The 19,097-nt window shown below is 41.5% G+C and overlaps 2 protein-coding genes across 7 annotated transcripts in view; both read left to right on the top strand.

Moving 5' to 3' along the window:
• The first annotated feature begins 5,608 nt into the window (after nucleotides 1–5,608).
• On the top strand, nucleotides 5,609–15,714 carry ythdf2 (YTH N6-methyladenosine RNA binding protein F2). Its single transcript, XM_058091126.1, has 6 exons — nucleotides 5,609–5,824; nucleotides 6,069–6,093; nucleotides 7,428–7,507; nucleotides 7,618–9,315; nucleotides 12,530–12,586; nucleotides 14,391–15,714. The coding sequence occupies exons 1-6, from the start codon at nucleotides 5,798–5,800 to the stop codon at nucleotides 14,412–14,414; spliced, it is 1,911 nt and encodes a 636-aa protein (XP_057947109.1). The 5' UTR covers nucleotides 5,609–5,797; the 3' UTR covers nucleotides 14,415–15,714.
• A 684-nt stretch (nucleotides 15,715–16,398) lies between these two features.
• msrab (methionine sulfoxide reductase Ab) overlaps nucleotides 16,399–19,097 on the top strand; it is a 68,946-nt gene continuing 66,247 nt past the window's right edge. For 3 of the 6 annotated variants that reach the window (XM_058090843.1, XM_058090840.1, XM_058090837.1), the window contains exon 1: nucleotides 16,593–16,675. Coding sequence is in view for 2 of the 6 variants with exons in the window: in XM_058090836.1 (XP_057946819.1) it covers nucleotides 16,460–16,473 (14 nt within the window). In the remaining 4 variants the exon portion in view is untranslated. Of the gene's footprint in view, nucleotides 16,474–16,592; nucleotides 16,740–19,097 lie in introns of those variants that run through there. The other 3 variants (XM_058090836.1, XM_058090839.1, XM_058090838.1) reach the window with 3 other exon arrangements.

The raw sequence follows: 19,097 nt of genomic DNA, 5'->3' as shown, positions 1-19,097 counted from the left end.
CCCACACATCAGTACAAAGGGCTGAAAATGAGCATAATAGGTCCCCTTTAAGTGTGACAAACATGCAAAACTATAATAATTCAACAGCAGTACAATGCTAACACCATACAGTGTATGCACTGTATCTGCAACTGACAAACACGTCTCTAGTCCTCTCATTCTGGGAACGACACTTCCTCATTCTCACACTATATAACAGCAATGTGCATTTACTGACACTCCGAAAACACACCATCTTTATTATGTGTGTATGTGTGGTCTAAATAGACAAAAACAATATGTGGCTACTTTTCTCTCTCATTAATTCGATTTTTAGAATGCATGTGTCAGTGAACCCCCCACCCCTGCTGGACTTTGGTCATGGTTTAGTATTGAAAAATACTGAATACACATGCAAGAAACCCAGTCAAAGTTAAATATGCTTCCAGTTTACAAAGGCTAACAGACAGAATGTGAATTAACAGCATCCTCGGGGAGGCTGACAAGTGCTACATTCCTGACATCCTCTTATTGAAAGTGTCCCGCCGCCAAACCGGAGCTGGGTCACTCTAGTTATGTGCGCATGCAATCACAAATTCACACAAATGCACATGAGGATATCATGGATACGCGGCCGGGAGGGAAAACATTCAAACACATGGAGCGCGTTCACAGAAAGAGCAATCGAGACATGCGGAATTGTCGCCCTTCTGCCTGACATTTGTGCTCCATGTGCCGGGGGGACGGGATGAGGGAGGATGAAATCACAAATTCGGCATGTCACATGGTCAAAGAGGGAAGATTTACGACAGATCGGGTTCCACATGGGCAGCATGGTGTTGTGGCCTCAGAATGCCAGTTATGGGAGTGAGATCAGACTCCGGCTTTAGTTTGCACACGCTCTCTGGCAACTGTGCTCAGGGTGGAAGTGTTATTGGTGACTGGCATGGCCGAGAAGCAGTCTGTCTTGCCTTTTCACGGCTGGTGCTGATGAGGAGGCATGGCAAAACAGACCAATGTTAGGGATACTGGATCAGATTTCCACCAGAAGATTTTGTGTATCTTATAATAAGCTTTCTACCATCATTAGTGTTGCAGGAGTTTTTGCAGCCTAACCCTGCTCATTATGGTGAGAGAAGTGGGAGACTCCCTGTACTGCTCACCAGTTGGACAGCTGTGTTTTTAAATAGAAATGGTAAGGCTCCAACAAATTAGGAAGACCATCCATCCATTCATCCATTTTTATACCACCTATTCCGGTTAACTTTGGTGACAGAAGCGAGATACCCCCTTGGACTGGTCTCCAATTTGGCAGTTTATATGGAAAAAATGGTGGGCACAAACAACTCAGGTAGACGAGTCATCCATTTTTTATTTGGCTTATCCTGTTCAGAGTCAACCTAGCACCTGTTTCTGTTAACTTAGGCACAAGAAGCTCGATACCCCTGCACTGATTTCTGGTCGGGACAGAAAAACTGCGTTACACCAACAACTTAAACTATCCAGCCATGTATCCAATTTCTAAAGCTATTACCCAGTTGCTGACTTTGGTCCACCCTGGACTGATTTTGAGTTGGACATGGTGTGGCACCAACAAGTTAGGTAGACCGTCCATTAACTTTATATACCACCTATTCCAGAAGTGGGATACCTCCTTGGATTGATCTCCAGTTGTGCACGGTTCATATGAAATAATGGTAGGGCACAAATAATTCAGGTAGACTACTAGCCTTTCAGTTTTGATATGGCTTATCCAGTTCAGGGTCAAGCCTGTCCCAGATAACTTAGGCAAAAGAAGCAGGATACCCCCTGCACTGATTTTTTCCAATCAGACAGTTGTGTAAAAAATGACTATACAGCCATGTATCCAATTTCTAAAGCTATTACCCAGTTGCTAACTTTTGTACACCCTAGACTGATTTTGAGTTGGACATGGTGTAGCACCAACAAGTTAGGTACACCATCCATTAACTTTATATACCACTTATTCCAGCTGGATTTGGTGACAGAAATGGGATACCTCCTTGGATTGATCTCCAGTTGTGCACGGTTCATATGAAATAATGGTAGGGCACAAATAACTCAGGTAGACTACTAGCCTTTCGGTTTTGATATGGCTTATCCAGTAACCAAGCCTGTCCCAGATTTATCAGTTTTCTAAAGCTATTTGCGTTTAGGGGGTCTCTAACTTCTAACTTTGGCCAGAGAAGTGGGATTCCTGTTGGACTGATCTCCAATTTGGCAGGTTTTGTATGAAAAATGGTGGGGCATCAGCCAATATAGTTGCCATTTTTTTTTTCTGTACCCCTTGTCAAGTTTGGGGTTACAAGAAGCTGGAGCCTATAACTGGTTTGAGAAGTGGGATACACCTTGAACTAAAACATACAGACACAAACAATCCTTCACACAGTCACTAAGTGGGAACTGAACCAACTCCCCCGACATAGATGTCAGTCAAGTGAACTACTACACTACTCAGGTAGCTTAAGTACCAGGAAAACACTGTACCCAACCCACTTTTCATCCCACGTTTTGCACAGCCACTTGTTGCTAGGCAGACATCATAAGGCTCAAGCACATCTGCCCCTTAAACCACTGAAAAAAAAATGACAAATTAGATGGCTGACTGCATCTTACAACTGCAACATTTGTTTGCCGTATCGCTCAACCCTTTGGCTTCTTTGAGGTTATGATTTGCTCACGGGTGACATCATGGAGCCCAGCAGTTATTTTTATTGGCTGGTGGAGGGCCAGCGTTTCTTCTCGGGCCACGCCACCTGTCCTGTTCCGCACCCGGCAGCTGAAGTCAAGCACTCCAAAGTGATTGAGAGTTGAAAGGCTGAATATGATACATGCATACATGTTCACAAGTCAAAATGTCTCGTTTGCTGCTTCCAGGTCAGAGCGAGTCCTTCACTTAATATGTTGTTGTAAAATAAAAATAATCATACAGACCACATGCCACCCTGTTGATCATTTTCAAACCTGCACCCTTGTTCACCCTCTACAGGGTTTCTTTTAAAGTGTGCAAGTGTGTGTTTGTGTGACTCCGAGGGTAGTTATTCCTGGCCCCTGTGTCATGTGTTCTTAGGTGCAATTTAGTCACATGCCATCTGACCGACCTTTGGCCTTGAGAGTCGGTTCATACAGTAGCAGTGGAGGGGGTTAAAGAAATGTTACAGACTGTGGGGATGAACAGCATTAATACACAAATGCATTCATACATTTTTGGCAAACCCTGTGATCTATAATTGGATATATTGTCATTGGAATGACAGATTACGTATGTAGCTTTATGTGATGTTATATACTTAATGGTGGTTGACCCTAGTCATGTTGTATTTTCTTATTTCTGCTGTCAGAAGACATTATTTTTCAGAATTTTGCACATATTTTGTCTTATATTTTTTATATATTTTAGAGGGGTTTCTGGTAATTAGTTTTATATTTATCGACTTGGACAAATCCTGAAATCCAGAAATGTCCCATACTGTAGTTTCATGAATTATGCTTATAAAGAAATGTAAATTTTTTGTTAAAAGAAACACACAACATCATATTCAATTGCTGTTTTTTTATTCTAGCACAACACTGATAACATTTATTTCCTGCATTGTGTAGTATTTTACAATTAACATGTAAAAGGATTTATCTCATCGGTAATCTTTTCATTGTAGGTTACTTTTAATGGGGCGTTATTCAGACTACAGTTGCTAATTAGTGTCTAAAATAGTAGCATGTTGCCTGGATACACATTGTCAATAATGCTTTTAAGAACTGAATGGAGGGTTTCCAATGACCTCCGTCTCATCATCATGACAATAACTGTAGCAGTAGTCCACCTTGTGGTCGACTTGTGCAATTACAAGGTTATATTGCTTCACAAGTCAGTTCGCTTATGCCTTGGGTTGGCTTTGTGCAAAGAGGACTTAAATCTGTGTTTCTTGCAATTGCTGTGGTTCCCAAAGTTTTTACAGTCATGCACCCCTTCAGACATTTGACTTGAAGCCATGCACCCCCTACTCCTGGACACTTAAAGGGGACCTATTGTGCTTTTTGCACTTTTCTGACCTATAAATGTACTTAGAATGTTGTATTCTCATGTTAAACAATGCCAAAGTTTCAGATTTGCAAGTGAGCTCTGAAAGAAGTTTGGGATGGCTCAAAATGCTGGGTTTCAAAAAGCATGGTAAAATCTGCCCCTTCCTTATCTGGTTCATAGTTAGGAAGCACTTTGGGCGTGTGACCAATGAAGGTGGACTGGGCATGCCCAGAGGCGGGCCATTGATTAAATAAATTAACAGACCATTTTGGCAGGAAGCACAAATCAAATAATACAGCTAGAATAGTTGCAGATTCTGTAAAAGTTATCTGTGGGCGTTATTGTGTGTAGCTGCTCTATACGAGACCACAACTCAATGCAAAGGGTTGAAAAATGAGCATAAGAGTATAATATTGAACAAAATTAATTGTTTCATTAATTTTATAGTAATTCTGTGTCAGAATGTATATTTTGCATGGTCACATTTTCATCACGATTCACACGAGTACTGGTAAAAAAAAGATAAGTAATCCTAATATGATTTAAGTCTACATATTAATTCAATTGAAGAAGAAAGCTCACCCGTCACAATAAAGCAGTATCTGAAGTATATTACAATACATGCAACAAACGATAAAGCCTCATTGTCGGGGGGAATCCCTAGTCACAGTGATGTGCTGTGCGGGGATTGGAACGCCAATATAAATGAAATCTTCAAGATTAAACACAATATAATAATCAAACTTATTTATTTGTTCATATAAGGCCCACAGCAACAAACAACTTCATTGTGTGTCTCCTTTCTTGCTCCATTCTCCCTGTGCGGTGAGGCATAATTCTTGACTTGTTTTTCATTTTTATTCACGTACCTGCTATGATAGTTGGTGTACTCCTGTGGGAACGCGTACCACACGTTGGGAACCTATATTGTATTGTATCACTTTGGATTGAGCAGGTATACCTCATTAGGTTTCTGGTAAGAGTATTATACATTCACACACTACTTTATACAGTCTGCAAGCAAGTCACAAAATCTGCTATTAAAGTGAGCCTTAAGACAACAACCCAAAACCTTATATGACATCATGTATGAAATTTACTCTTCTTTGACTGCACTTGCATCACATCATGAGACATGATCTGAACTGATTGTGACACAGATTCATAGAATGAAAGATGGTTGATGCAAAAAATGCATCCAAATGCAGAAATGCATGTGTGGAACCAAGAATGTGAAAGAATGCTCAAATTAATATTTTGGTGGAGTTTTTTCATACAGTAATTCTTTGAATATTTTCTGATTTTAAAGCAAACTTTCCATCACTAATATATATGTATTTATTGTATGAGGTCAAATACAAGGGGAGCGTAATAATATCACAAGGCTTGAGTGAATAACAACATGCAACCGAAATTAATTTAATACATTTTAATGTAAGCAAAATAAACATAGTATTTTAATAACAGCAAATGTGACAAAAAGCATTGCTTTTTTGAGTGCTACTTGCATACAGTATTTTACTCATTTGCCAATTCCGCCGCACCGCTGGGGGGCGCTAATTCGTTGTTAATAAATGTGATGGAGGGCTGACGAGGCCGCCCAGCCATGTTGAGAAGTCTGTCAAGCAGAGTGCAGCCCGCCATTGTGTAGACAACCAGGCTCTGTAGGCAGATAGGGGCGCTTGACTGAAATCCTCCACTCGCTACACCAATTTACCATCCTGCCGCGTTTCATTTAGCTGTAAATAGCTTTACGCAGTCTGCCGGGGGAAAGACATGTCAGCAAGCAGCCTTCTCGAACAGGTAAAGAGAGGTATTTTGTGAACATTTACCGAGAGGCCATATTTGTCAGAGCATCGCGCGGCGGCGGCTAGCGAGGGTTAGCATAGCGCACAAGAGCAGCGGCTGTGGCTAAGTAGTGCAAGTAGGCCCTGACCACCTGCTAAAGGGAACTGACTGCTCCAACAGCTACCATCTCTTCATCTATTTTTCCCCTTCCTCTCTTCTCATAAATCAAACCTTCATGAATCACCTGGACCCAATCCAGAGACCGAAAGGCCAAGGAAATAAAGGTAAGCGAGGCACCAACCCCACTTGAAAGCTCTACAACGTGCGCGAAGCTTTGAAAACACCTCGCGTGTGTGGGAAAACACCTGCCTGAATTACTGCACAAACACCTAGGAGCTTACAATGTTATTAAATAGTGTTTCTTAACGGATTTAAGATGCATGGTGCTTGAGTGAACCTGACTACACGTTGTGGAGGGAAGCGGAGGCTTCCACGGCTAGCAAAAGTTGGCTACATGATGCACATATGAGTCATTTTCCTTTAGCTAGCATACGTCATGTTTTGCTTTTTTTGTATTCTCTCCAAATTACAAGTGATAAAACATTTATTGTAGCATTAAAGCTACAGGTGCCAAAGTAGTATGCTGGGCTAACGTTAGCAAAGTTCGTCATGTAGGAGGCAGCCTTGGCGCTCATGAAATACACTGCTAGCTAGTGGTTGCTAAGTTAACCCCAAATGACACGTCTTCTGTATGGCCCTTACTCTCGGTTACCAACCTTGCAACAATAAACAAAACTCACCTGTTGTATGCATTTATGGTTTTCTCTCGTATTCATAATCCTTGCCGCATGCCAACTATGATGGTATCGACGGGGATGGAATCTAATATAACAACACTGCCCGATGCTCTTTAATATACAGTATTACATAATTTGATGCTCAGCATACACCTGGCTAATCAAAATTTTTGAAAGCCACGCACTCTCGCTAGGATTTTTATTTAAAGTATGTTTTTTTACCACAAATGGCACTTGTAGTCTCAATAAACCTCAAAAGACAAAAGCTTGTAGACTATAAAGGCTGTAATTGGTCGGCTTGAAATCACACTTTACTGTGTGTATACGGCTCGTTTAGTGGACATTCGGCCCACCTCCACTCCTTCTTTTTTCACACCTTCTCTGATTTTGAATCATTTGCAATAAAAGTGACTTGTATGGCATGGATTACTTCCAGCTGCAATAAGAGCCCCCTATCTCTCATTAATTACCACCAATTGCGTGGAAAGCAGAAAACAGTAAGATAAATGTTGACGTAAATCTTGGATGTGCTGTATACCATATGCCAGGAGCGTGCTGCTGTTTTTAAGAACCTACTGGGAAAAAATATATAATCAAAGATTATATGCATAACATGAGTCCAGGATATCCTCCATAGTTCTGAACTGTGTTGGATTTGGCCCGTGGGCCACCAGTTGAATAGCCATGCAGTGCACCCTCCAGTGTGATTAATTGCATGGCATACTGTAACTATGTGGGCTAATTCTGTGTTCTTCTGTAAATTCCAATCAGTCTGAGCTTGGCCACTTGCGTATATGTACATTAATTTTCTTCCTCTGCAGTGCAAAACGGAGCTGTGACCCAAAAGGATTCTTTGAATGACGATGAGTTCGAGCCTTATCTGAATACTCAGGCCAGACAGGTAAACGCTATTACTTCCCTTGCTCTCAAGGCTCAATGCTCTGTTTTGAGAAAACTGGGAACATGTTTGACCTTGTGTTCATGTGATTAAAACACATTTCCTCCATCCAGAGCAATGCCTATACGGCCATGTCGGACTCCTACATGCCCAGCTACTACAGCCCCTCCATAGGATTTTCCTACTCCCTCAACGAGGCAGCATGGTCCACAGGCGGGGACCCTCCTATGCCTTACCTGGCCTCCTATGGACAGCTAAGCAACGGAGAGCCCCACTACCTCCCGGATGCCATGTTCGGCCAGCCAGGCCCTTTGGGGAACAACCCCTTCCTGGGCCAGCATGGCTTCAACTTCTTCCCGAGCGGCATTGACTTCTCGGCGTGGGGAAATAGCAGCTCTCAGGGACAGTCAGGGACGCCACAGAGCTCTGGCTACAGCAGCAGCTACGCCTACGCTCCCAGCTCACTCGGAGGAGCCATGATTGATGGACAGTCCCCTTTTGCGCCTGCTGCCAATGAACCCCTAAACAAGGCTCCTGGTATGAACAGCCTGGACCAGGGCATGGCCGGGTTAAAGATTGGGGGTGCCACTCCTGGTGGTAACGGGGACATGGCTCCTAAGGTGGTTGGTTCTGGCTTACCTGGAGGGGGTCCTCTCGGCCCCGTGTCATCTGTAGGACCCCCAAATATGCCCCCCGTTTCGATTGCCCCCGCCAAGCCTGCCTCCTGGGCAGATATTGCCAGCAAGCCAGCCAAGCCTCAACCCAAGCTGAAAACCAAGGGGGGCATGGTCGGGGCCAATTTGCCGCCTCCGCCCATTAAACACAACATGGACATTGGCACTTGGGACAACAAGGGTACTGTGCCCAAAGCTGTCACACCACAGCAGGTACCCCCAATTCCCAGCAATGGGCAACCACCCAATCAGGCTTCCCCCCAACCTGGAGCTATGGCGGCAGGGAACCCACAGATGCCCCTTAGCAACGGACAGCTGGTAGCCCCCGTTTCCCAGCTGGGGCAGCATCAACTCCCACCTGGTGGGCAGCCTGGTATAGCTCAAATGCCCCAGCAGCCTCTTTCCCAGGGCCCCCCACCACCCCCAAGTCAACAGCAGCAGGCTCCTCAACCCACCCGCTGGGTGCCTCCACGGAACCGGGCGAATGGATTCGGGGATGCAGGTGGGACTGGTACAGGTCAGTCACCGCCCTCCTCCTCCGGGGTGGGCATGGTTCCTGGAGTCCCCTCTGAGCCTCACCCAGTCTTAGAGAAGTTGCGGATGGTCAACAACTACAATCCCAAGGACTTTGACTGGAACCCCAAGCAGGGCCGGGTGTTCATCATCAAGAGCTACTCAGAGGACGATATCCACCGCTCCATCAAGTACAACATTTGGTGCAGCACGGAGCATGGCAACAAGAGGCTGGACGGCGCCTACCGCTCGCTGTGCGCCAAGGGGCCACTCTACCTCCTGTTCAGCGTCAACGGAAGCGGACACTTCTGTGGTGTGGCGGAGATGCGCTCGCCCGTGGACTACAACACATCAGCAGGCGTGTGGTCGCAGGACAAGTGGAAGGGGCGTTTTGACGTGCGCTGGATCTTTGTAAAAGACGTTCCCAACAGTCAGCTGAGACACATCCGACTGGAGAACAACGAAAACAAGCCAGTGACCAACTCTCGGGACACACAGGAGGTGCCTCTGGACAAGGCCCGGCAGGTGCTGAAGATCATCGCTGGATATAAACACACCACCTCCATCTTTGACGACTTTTCTCACTACGAGAAGCGGCAGGAGGAGGAGGAGTGTGTGAAAAAGGTAATGTTGGATCGGATCCTCATCTGAGAGGAAAAGTGATTTGTCTATTATTAGCCAACAAGGAATGTGTACAAGTCACTCTGCATTTACCCGGGAACAGACCACCACTACTTTAAATAAAATGTATTATTATTAGTTTATATCATTGATCCCTAGCACTTCTATTAGCTTAGAGCAGTGCTTCTCAAATAGTGGGGCGGGTAACTGTCAGTGAGGTGTGCAAAAACTTTTCTGTTCCTTGGGGCAGGGCATGACAGAAAATAATTGACAGGGCTCAAAGTATTCAGTCACTGTGCCGGATCTCTGCCGTTGCAATATGATCAACGAAAAAAAAAAGAATCTGCGGGACCCAGACAAACGCAAAACTCATTGTAGCCATGCGTTAGGGCTCTGAATGCAGCTTTTGCCAAGCCCTTCCCCTCCAAACCGCTACTGTCCAATCCCATGATTATGCTGCGTTCAAGACAACTGGGGAAAGGTGTATGTTTTTGTGTGCTGTGCTCAAAGAAGCTAGTGTATGCTATAGGGGTGGAGCCGAACCTGAATGTGGTATTTGGAACAGCACGAATAATTTTTTATGAATAATTAATTCAAACAAATACATTTGAAATGTTTGTATTCGGGAACAATTAAAACATATCATAAAGCTGTGTTTCTTCGTGAGACGAGGACGAGGCTGAACTTGGTTGCATCCGTATTTTGCTGTGTAAACGTTTCACCTTACCTTTCACCTCAAATGGGTTTCATATGCTTTTAGTTTTCAACTATCAGTAATAGCGGAATTTGACCGGGAGATGACTCTGTTGCTCTGCATTTAGTTGATATTTACTTCTGCGGTTGGGTGTTCTCCGTGTCCTCTGTTGGCGTTATCCCGCTAACGTTAAGGCTGTTGACAGAGTAACGTTCAGATTGGCTCTACACGGTTATGTAAGTAAGGCTTGGGAACTTGTGTAGAATTGTATGCACTTTTGGGTGGTATATTTAAGTTAGTGGGGGGGTTAAGTGTGGTGGGGTTCATGTTCACAATGATATTTTAGTACTTTTTGGTTTAGACTGTTCGTGTTTGTGGTTTGTAGAAACATGTTTAGTCTTTCATCGCTGAACATGATTTATCTTTCACAATTGCTCAACCGCTCGTGGATCTGTGCAAAAAAATGTTCCATGGATAATATATATATCTTTTTTTGTTTGTTTTTTGCGGGGGAAAAAAGTTCAGGCTCAGGATTTTTTTTTTATATACTTTAAGCCAGGGGTGTCAAACTCATGCCATGGAGGGCCAAGACATTACAGGTTTTCTTTCCAACCAGTTTCTCCAGCAGGTGATTTAATTGACAGCTCCTTCCCTCAAACCAAAGTAGGGTTAATCATTAAAATCACCTGCTTTAGTGACCAGCTGGAAAGAAAACCTTTTGTGTCTCGGCCCTCCGTGGCATGAGTTTGACACCCCTGCTTTATGCCCTTAATTGAGAAGCAGTGACTTGGAGAAAACCCTATGCGCAACCTGTTTTGTATATGATCCTACACCCGCTATCAACAAATGGAACCATATGTCTGAATCAATTGGGTGCTCTGTTGAGTAGTTGTTTTTCTACATTTTTAAATACCTGCACATGTTTGACGAAACCGCTTAGGTCACACTTGCGGTAACCCCCCAATATTCCAAATGACTACCTCCCCGCCATGTCTTTTCACCTGTAATGTTATTACTCTTGTGTATTGCCTTCGCTTGAAATGGTAACAGGCTGTGAATAAAAAGCAGAATGGCTTCACACTGCACTTCACAAAGTTGATAATGGAGCCTTAAAAAAAGCTGCCCATTTTTCTGCTCACCAATGGGTCTAAGGAACATTCTGTATTCCTTTTTTACTGGTGTATTCTTAAACTTACAGTTAGTCCTCAGGTTACATTTGTACGTCACATTTTGGGGCTATCAGATGTTACAGCTAAATCACTCACACTGTACACAGAACACATGGATGACATAAAATACAATAATTAAATGAAGACGTACTTTATCCCTGTGGTTGTCTTGCACACTGGGGGGGTGTTAAAAGGAGTGAGAGACAGACTAAATGGGAAGGAGACCACTATGCTGGTTATACTGTTACTGCTGTCTAATTCCATAGGAGCAGGTCCTTTTACATGTTCAAAGATCCCATCTTTATCCTTCATGATGAGCGCCACATTTCAGCAGTTAGGACTGGGTGTGCAGCCAATGTCGAGTGTCTCAAAATGTCTAATTTCAATTCCATTTTGACTTTTACGTGCTGCCACCTTACGAGTCTGCCTCACTGCCTTTTGGAGGTATGATGGAGAGTAAACGTCAATAACATTACACGTTACTCTGCCGGCCCTCAATGTATTCCTCTAAAATAGTCTCACTGAAGTTACACTGAATTAAATTGTGTATGCTTTAAAGGCTTCTTTTCAGTGATTGCTAGGATAGCACAAAGCAGACAAGCGCTGTGATTTTGCTTTGTTTAATGCTGTGTCCTGGACCAAATACACTAACCTAGAAATTAAATGGTTAGCAAGCACATCTAATGCCATCAATACAATAATAAGAAATGTTATTTGTTGGCGTCTTTGACACACCTATGGTCACCTTAACATGCACAAATAGCCACAATACAGTACACATACAGTACAATAAGAATAATGCAGGGGTAAAAATGGTAGTACAAAGGGGAAAGAAACTAAACCAAGGTCAGGAGAGGTGTAAGCAGTTTTGAACAGGAGTTTAAAGTTGCAACGGCTGTGTAGTGGGAGAGTGTTTCAGAGTCTTGTGGCTGAGTAGGTATTTCAATTTCATTATTTTGATATATATATTTTTAGAATAATGCTGCCCACAAGAGTTGTCGTGGCATGGATGTGTGTCTACTTCCAATAACGGGCGGTGCTCTTTTATAACAAACTACTTCAATCAACTATACCTCTGCTCTGCAGGTTGCAGCCACTTAGTGCAATCCATCATAACTGATGTGGCATTATCATATGCCGTTTGATGTTTAAACAAATGGCTGGCAGATGGAAAGTTTTTTATGGTGTGTTTTGATAGCTAAAATTAATAATAGCTATAATCTGACAACTACGATTCGTATTGTACAATTGGTAAAATGTAAACCTGCTCCAGAGATGAGTGCAAAATGAACTTGTGCGGAGCGTTGAGCTGTTGTAATGTCCTCAGTTTTCACTCGGTGTTTGTTTGTGGCAGGTGGAGGTCCAAGGCAGCGAGCCATATCCCAGCAACAGGAGTCATTACAGGCTGCAGGTAATATACACCATTCTCATGTTAATGAAGTTCACTGTACACATTTCAATGCCATGCTGCTAAGGATTTTGCCCTAACCCTGGGCTCACACTGAATCCGGTGTGGCCGCCGGAAGCATTCCGCAAGATTGAAATTCCAGTTGTAGGCTCACATTAGGTCCATGCGGGGCAGCTCTGCCTACAGTGGCCGTATAGCACAACAGAAATCATCTGTTTGGGGTCTAACAAACACCAGAGCACTCTCTAGTCGAGCTGTGGGTGTCCGCAGCCGGAGTGGAGCTCGCCGATGCGTCTACCGGAGCCAATGAGTTTGGCACTTGGTGGCAATCTAGGCTGGTTCAGGATTGGAGCTGCACTGTAGGCAGTGTGAGGACGGCGTAAATCATTCAACTCTTAACTGTGCACACTTTATTTTACCCCTCATTTTAACAGCTATAATCAACATAACATGGTTTGTTTCATTAACTAACACACGTTTCGAATGGGAGGTTGTGTTTTTTTCCTATTATTCAAGTCGTACTTGTTTATGACCCCCTCAAGTCCTGGTCCACAGTGTTGTTTTTGCTGAAGCCTCTACACTGGCACATGATGATTATGATGATCAAATGACCTAAAAGGCCCATTTCTATGACAAAATGGGTCTGTTTATGAGCATTCGGACATGCACAGTGACTTCCTGTTGTGTGCATAATAAGCTTCAAAATAAAAGGATGGCAGTATTCACCTGGATTTTGCCCCCCCCCTCCCTTTTTTTTTTTTAAGACTGTTAGCTGCCGGAAAAAAAGATTACTCTTTGTGCGACAGCCTTGTCATTGTATTGAAGACATACTACAAATTTTCTCAGGGTGTACAGATTACAATTTTCCAGCCCATCTTTAAAAAGCCTAAAAAAAGCTGATTCTGGCAGACAATGATTTTGGTTTGAAGTAACTGACAGCACACACCCTCAACATTTCAATTTTATTGTTGAAAAACTTTGAGCAATACCCATGAAACAATACAAACTTGCATTAACTGCACATGATGGTTGACACCAATAACATTGAACGTTTAGAAAATGGCTGTACAGACTAGTAAATGATATGCGTGCCTTTTTAGTGTTTTAGTTTTCACATTTTGAAAACTTTCACAACAGTTACACTGCAGACCTGATTTTTTTTTTTACCCAAAAAAGTGTACAGTGAGCAAAATTGGCTGGTGTCCAATGCCATTTCTCCTTTTCCCCTCATAGCAATGAATTTATTTTGTTAGCCTTATTTTGTTAAAATACACAAGTAAACAGGATGTGTTGTGCAACACTTTTGCTTGGGTAAATATAATGGTGACAAAAATGATAATGTGGCATGTTTTTTGACAGTACAATGCCATTGCTGTTGATGTGAGAACTTCAGTGGTTTTGGCTACAACTGAGAAAACAGTGGAGATTGCAGGATATGCAGGGGAATTGGCTGTTAAATTGAACACCTATGAACTATTTTTGTCATACTTGTCCAATAAAATGTGCCATTTGGTATGCCAGGCATTAAAATGAACAAGAAAGTTTTTCCATGACTGTATGTACAGATGTAATACAAAAACACAACCAAATTGATGAAGCTACAGTTTTCTTGTAGACTGACAAATACGCCATCCATCCCAGCATATACCGTATGTTGGTAGTTTTAGTAGTTTATGTGCTGAAAAAAAAATCATCACACCAGGAAAGGGTGGCTTACAATTTCTCCACTTTATATCATGTTGGGTAAAAGATTATTTCTTGATTGTATAAATAATATTTTAATGTTGTACTTTCCTTTGCCTTGTAGGACCGCCAAGGACGAATCAAGTAACAGTTGGTGCTTTTGTCAAAAGACTGCAAAGGCCCCCCCACCTCCCTCTCCTTATCCCCCCTCCCCCCAATGCATTTGCATCAATACAGCTGCATCTAAGAAATTCAAAAATGGGGTGAAGAATTAACCAAGGACAAGAGAAGAGAAAAAAAACACAAATGAAGACTTCCTTGATTTCTTTTGACTTTGAAGACTTCGAACTTGTAGTAATAAAAAAAGAAACAATTATTCCTAGGACTACAACTTAATGCATAGCATCCTTAGGTGAGCTTTTTTTTTTGCCCCACCCTATTCCACTGCGTATGCTTCCCCCTCATTTTTTAAGCAAAAGGATCATCCTGGTCTGTTTTTTTTTTTTTAATCAAAGAGCAAGTCTGTAATAATTGTCACACAAACGCTCACATAGATGTTCATGTTAACGGTGTTCTGATGTCAGAAATGGGCCGTCGCTCCCATTGTCTCTGTGCACCATGCCTTCTGAGGACAACCTGGACACAGCGGCTCTTTATTAAAAGACACATTTTCCAGAACCATGTTCTTAAATATCAGCCATGTTTTTTGTTTGTTTTTTGTCTTCTCTCGCTCTCTCTATCTAGACGAGCCCTCTATTTTGGTTTTGCATGTGTTGGATGGTTCGTGTGGGCACATGCGGAGGATCTCAGGAAGAGTAAGAAGAAGCAAAAAAAAGAAATGGGTTCAAGAGTAAGAAAGCAGAATTAAGTTGAGCCTTGCTGTCGGTATAATTTTTATGGGGCCCGTCTAACTAGTCTTCATTGGAGTTCGTTTTCCCCATCTTGTTCCTTTCCCTTGGACACGTTAATTATTCATTGTTGCAATGGGCTGCTTTCATTTTGTTTTTTTTCTTTCGACCTTTTCTAACGACAGTGATGCGAGTGGCCTTGCCCCCCGCTCTTTCTATTAATCGGTTCAAAAGTTCCAAATAAATGTGGTATATTAAGCAGAACTGGTGTGCATTCCCCTTGTTTCACTTTCTCACAAATTTGTAAACCTCCCACCCTTAAATGAAGAATGTGTCTTAACTTTAATATTTCAGCCACCTCTTTGCCATCATTTTCACCACTTTTAACCCACCATGTCTTCTCTAATAAATTAACTTGGCCCTTATGTGGTCCCATTTTCCCACATTTCTGACTGCTCAAGCCAAATTAGTTTATAATACTATTGAGTTTTTTTTTCCCCAGAATGTCATTTTGGGAAGTTTAAACAGCAAAAAACATGCAAAGTCCTCTTTCAGAACTACTGGCTTTTACTTGTGGCATAATAAAGATGCTCCACAAAGGCTCGTCTCTTGGGTTTTTCCACAAGAACATAAAATACAATTCATTTGCATGTGCTCAGGTGGATAGCTCTAGATGTGTTTTTTAATACGAATTTATGGACTCTACATGCAGATGACAAAATATATAACTGACTGTTTGCTGGCATTGCTGCTTTGTTTGCAGCCAGGCCGGACGAATACTAATAGCCGCCATTTTATTTCATTGGAACCATTGCAGTTAACGGTGTGGCCACCAGAGGGCCATCTGTACCAGGGAACCTCTCAAACAACCCTTTAGCATCTTTAGTAGCCATTGTGTATGATTTAGATTACAGCTGCAGTTACACTGAAAGCAAATACAATAACCCCATTTGCAATTACTGCTAAAAAAAATAGTGGCCGGACAGTTGGGTGGAGTGAAGTGTCTCATTTGGTACTTTTTTGCCAATATGTGCGGTCATAATATTGTTTCCCTGTATTGTAAACGCACACCAGATTATGTGGCCCAATGCACAAGGCAATACGTAGTCACTTATTAAAAAGCATTTGTAAGAAGATTATATAAGATTATAAAGAAGTATTTTCAAATATATTGGTCCAAAATATTTTAATATAAGTTGCAGTCGTTCCAAACATATGTGATGTACGTTTAAAAAACAAAAAATTATATTCTTTTAACAAAAAGAACAGTGTGACCCTTACAGGCCACCGTAATTCCGGTTTGCTAGTTACCTTGTCAGAGTTTGACAGACATTTTAGACAACAAATGACGACACTGAGGTATGCTATTAATGTTTGAACTCAAGTTATTGTAAAAAATCACTTACTTTAAACTGATTTAATTAATAGAGGATAAATGTGTCAAATGTGGCGTTTTTTAAAGGGGATGTGCCCCTTTAAGACGATAAGCATGTTCTTGGCACGTGTCACGCGTACTTCCTGGTTCACGTTGATTTTCCACTGTATATTTTTTACGCTTTAGGTAAGTTTTAGTGATGGTGTTTTTACTTTTACACGCAGAGGTTGGTTGAGGACTCACGATGACAGTAAGTGTTTGTGTGTGTCTGTGTGTGTTTGGAGTAGAGAGGGAGGGGGCGACGGCACGTGTCGCGTGTGCGTGGAAAAGGCACGCAGCCTGGAGGGTCTCTCCCATGACTCTTATCTGGGTGTCTCCAGGGACTCCTTTTTAGCTCCTCCTGGATGCAAATGAAGCTCAGAAAAGAACATAAAAAAAGAAAAGCTAGAGAAACAAGACTAGAGAGGGGGATGGCGTGGACGACAGAAGAAACGGGGAGGTGATGACACCGTTAGGGAGAAAGTGGATGGGTGGAGAATGAATGATGGGCAGCTGGATGGATGGAAACTGGGTGTATTTGGGAGGGGGGGGGTGTAGACATAACATTAATGAATTAATGCAGCCTGAAGAAGAGAAATTGTGACAAAGCTTTCATATACATTTCAAAAAGTAATGCCAATGCATTTTTTACATTTATTTTATTAGTGAGCATGTTTGCTTCACAGTTAATATTATGATATTGGTATTTTTTTGCATTTTTATTAAAATTTTATAGTGGTTGATTTTATTTTTTTAGGTTTCATATTTTACATATTTTCCATGTACAAACCATTACATTGCATATACTTATGTATTATATTTTTATTTCCATATTTTTAAAAATATATTTACTATTTATTTTAATTAAGTATAGATTTTATTAATGCAATTTATATTTTGTTTAATAGTTTTTAACTTATTTGATGTATTCTTATTTTTCTTATTCTTATTTTAGACTATGCTATATTAATTTGTTGTAGTTATGTTTATATATATATATATATGTATATATATATATATATATATATATATATATATATATATATATATATATATATATATATATATATATATATATATTTAATTTTTCAATAGTTTTTTTATTTTATATTTGCACATTTTTCAGATCTGTTATTTTATTCATTCTAATTGAATATGTTTATTATTTTAGACAATTTTCTTATGTTGCATGATTTAATATTTTTTACCATTTTGTTCATATTTTTGTTAGTTTTATGTATATATTTTGTTTTAGTTTTTAGATTAATGTTTATAAGTTGTATTTGCTTTTGTTGGATTTACATATAACATGACCTACATGATTGAAGAGCAAATATGTCCGTATATCTTTGGGTGTGCATTGCAAATACATTATATGCATAATGTCGGCATATGGATTATTCTAAATATGCATCCAATGGGTTCCAATACACGTTCTCAGTATCGCACTCTAAATTTCTATTATAGTGCTGGTCGTTTGCTTTGCATCACATTGATAGCTGTCCCTAATATTTGGCTGCTTGAGAGGTGTTAAATATTGGAAGCATCTCCCAAATATTTTGCCTGGCATTGTTCCAGCTAAAACGGTGTGTGTGTGTGTGTGTAGATTCCTGTCGCGCTGCAAGGTCATGCTTGTGCTTCATTGTGCCTTCATTATCATAAGGCATCCATCTCTTCTTCCATTAGTGACGCTTCACCATGTCGCCTCCGTCGACCTCTATTTACATGTGTAAATTAGATTTATTTCACTTTTGTGTGTGCTGGCGTAAGCCAGATCTGAACTGAAAAATGATAATAGTGATAATAAAGAGTCAAAGTAAGCAAATGTAGGCTTTATTTTTGCTGAAGAATATTGAGATATTCTATGTTCTTATCACACCATTTGAAATGCGGTGTACTGTATATAGGAGAGACCAGGAGGTGTCGTGTTATTTCATCGTATAATATCATTAAACAGTGGTGCTGTTTAGCAAAATAATATGTCATAATGATGTACTGTGTTGGTGGTGGGGTGTGCATATATACATATGGCGTCACCTGCTCTCTAACGCCAGCATCTTATTAACCAACCCCCATCCTCCTCTCCTTTTATTTCTTCCCGCTGTCCCAATTCTACAGAGAGTTGAGCCAACATGCATAATGCGTAGACAACAAGCGTGATGGAGGCCTGAAAGCGGTTGATGACCTCGTGCGTGGCGTGTGTCTGCACGCGCGCCCCTCATTGTGTAATGCTCAAAGGCAATCAGGCAAAATCCAAACATGAATGGTGCTGGAGTGCTCTGTTACGGTTTTTATAATGCACTACAAAGTCTTGCCGGCATTGACTTTACACTAAAAGTCCTCAACAGCTTGCTTCTGGTGGCGAATTGGGCTAGTTATGCAACCCGCAAATGTTGCAGGATAGCTTTTTCATGCTTAATATATGAACGTACCATTGAACGAATGCGTTTCATTTTGCGTGCATTTCTGGCTTCAGTGCTTTTGGCTTTTTATAGCAGTTCCTCTGACATTTTGGTCAGCATGGTCTGGTGGTCCATGTATTGCCCATAGCCCCTGCACTTCCATGGTT

The sequence above is a fragment of the Doryrhamphus excisus genome, chromosome 13 (genome assembly GCF_030265055.1).
Source record: "Doryrhamphus excisus isolate RoL2022-K1 chromosome 13, RoL_Dexc_1.0, whole genome shotgun sequence".
NCBI lineage: Eukaryota > Metazoa > Chordata > Actinopteri > Syngnathiformes > Syngnathidae > Doryrhamphus > Doryrhamphus excisus.
The sequence above is the reverse complement of the archived record's forward strand: the minus strand, read 5'-3'. Positions and strand labels throughout refer to the sequence as shown.

Excerpts from the sequence above, each read along its gene's own strand:
- ythdf2 (XM_058091126.1), top strand. The coding sequence starts at position 5,798 with ATGTCAGCAAGCAGCCTTCTCGAACAG. Across the intron at positions 5,825-6,068 it reads CAAGCAGCCTTCTCGAACAG|AGACCGAAAGGCCAAGGAAA; the intron begins GTAAAGAGAGGT and ends GACCCAATCCAG. Across the intron at positions 12,587-14,390 it reads GGAGTCATTACAGGCTGCAG|GACCGCCAAGGACGAATCAA; the intron begins GTAATATACACC and ends TTTGCCTTGTAG.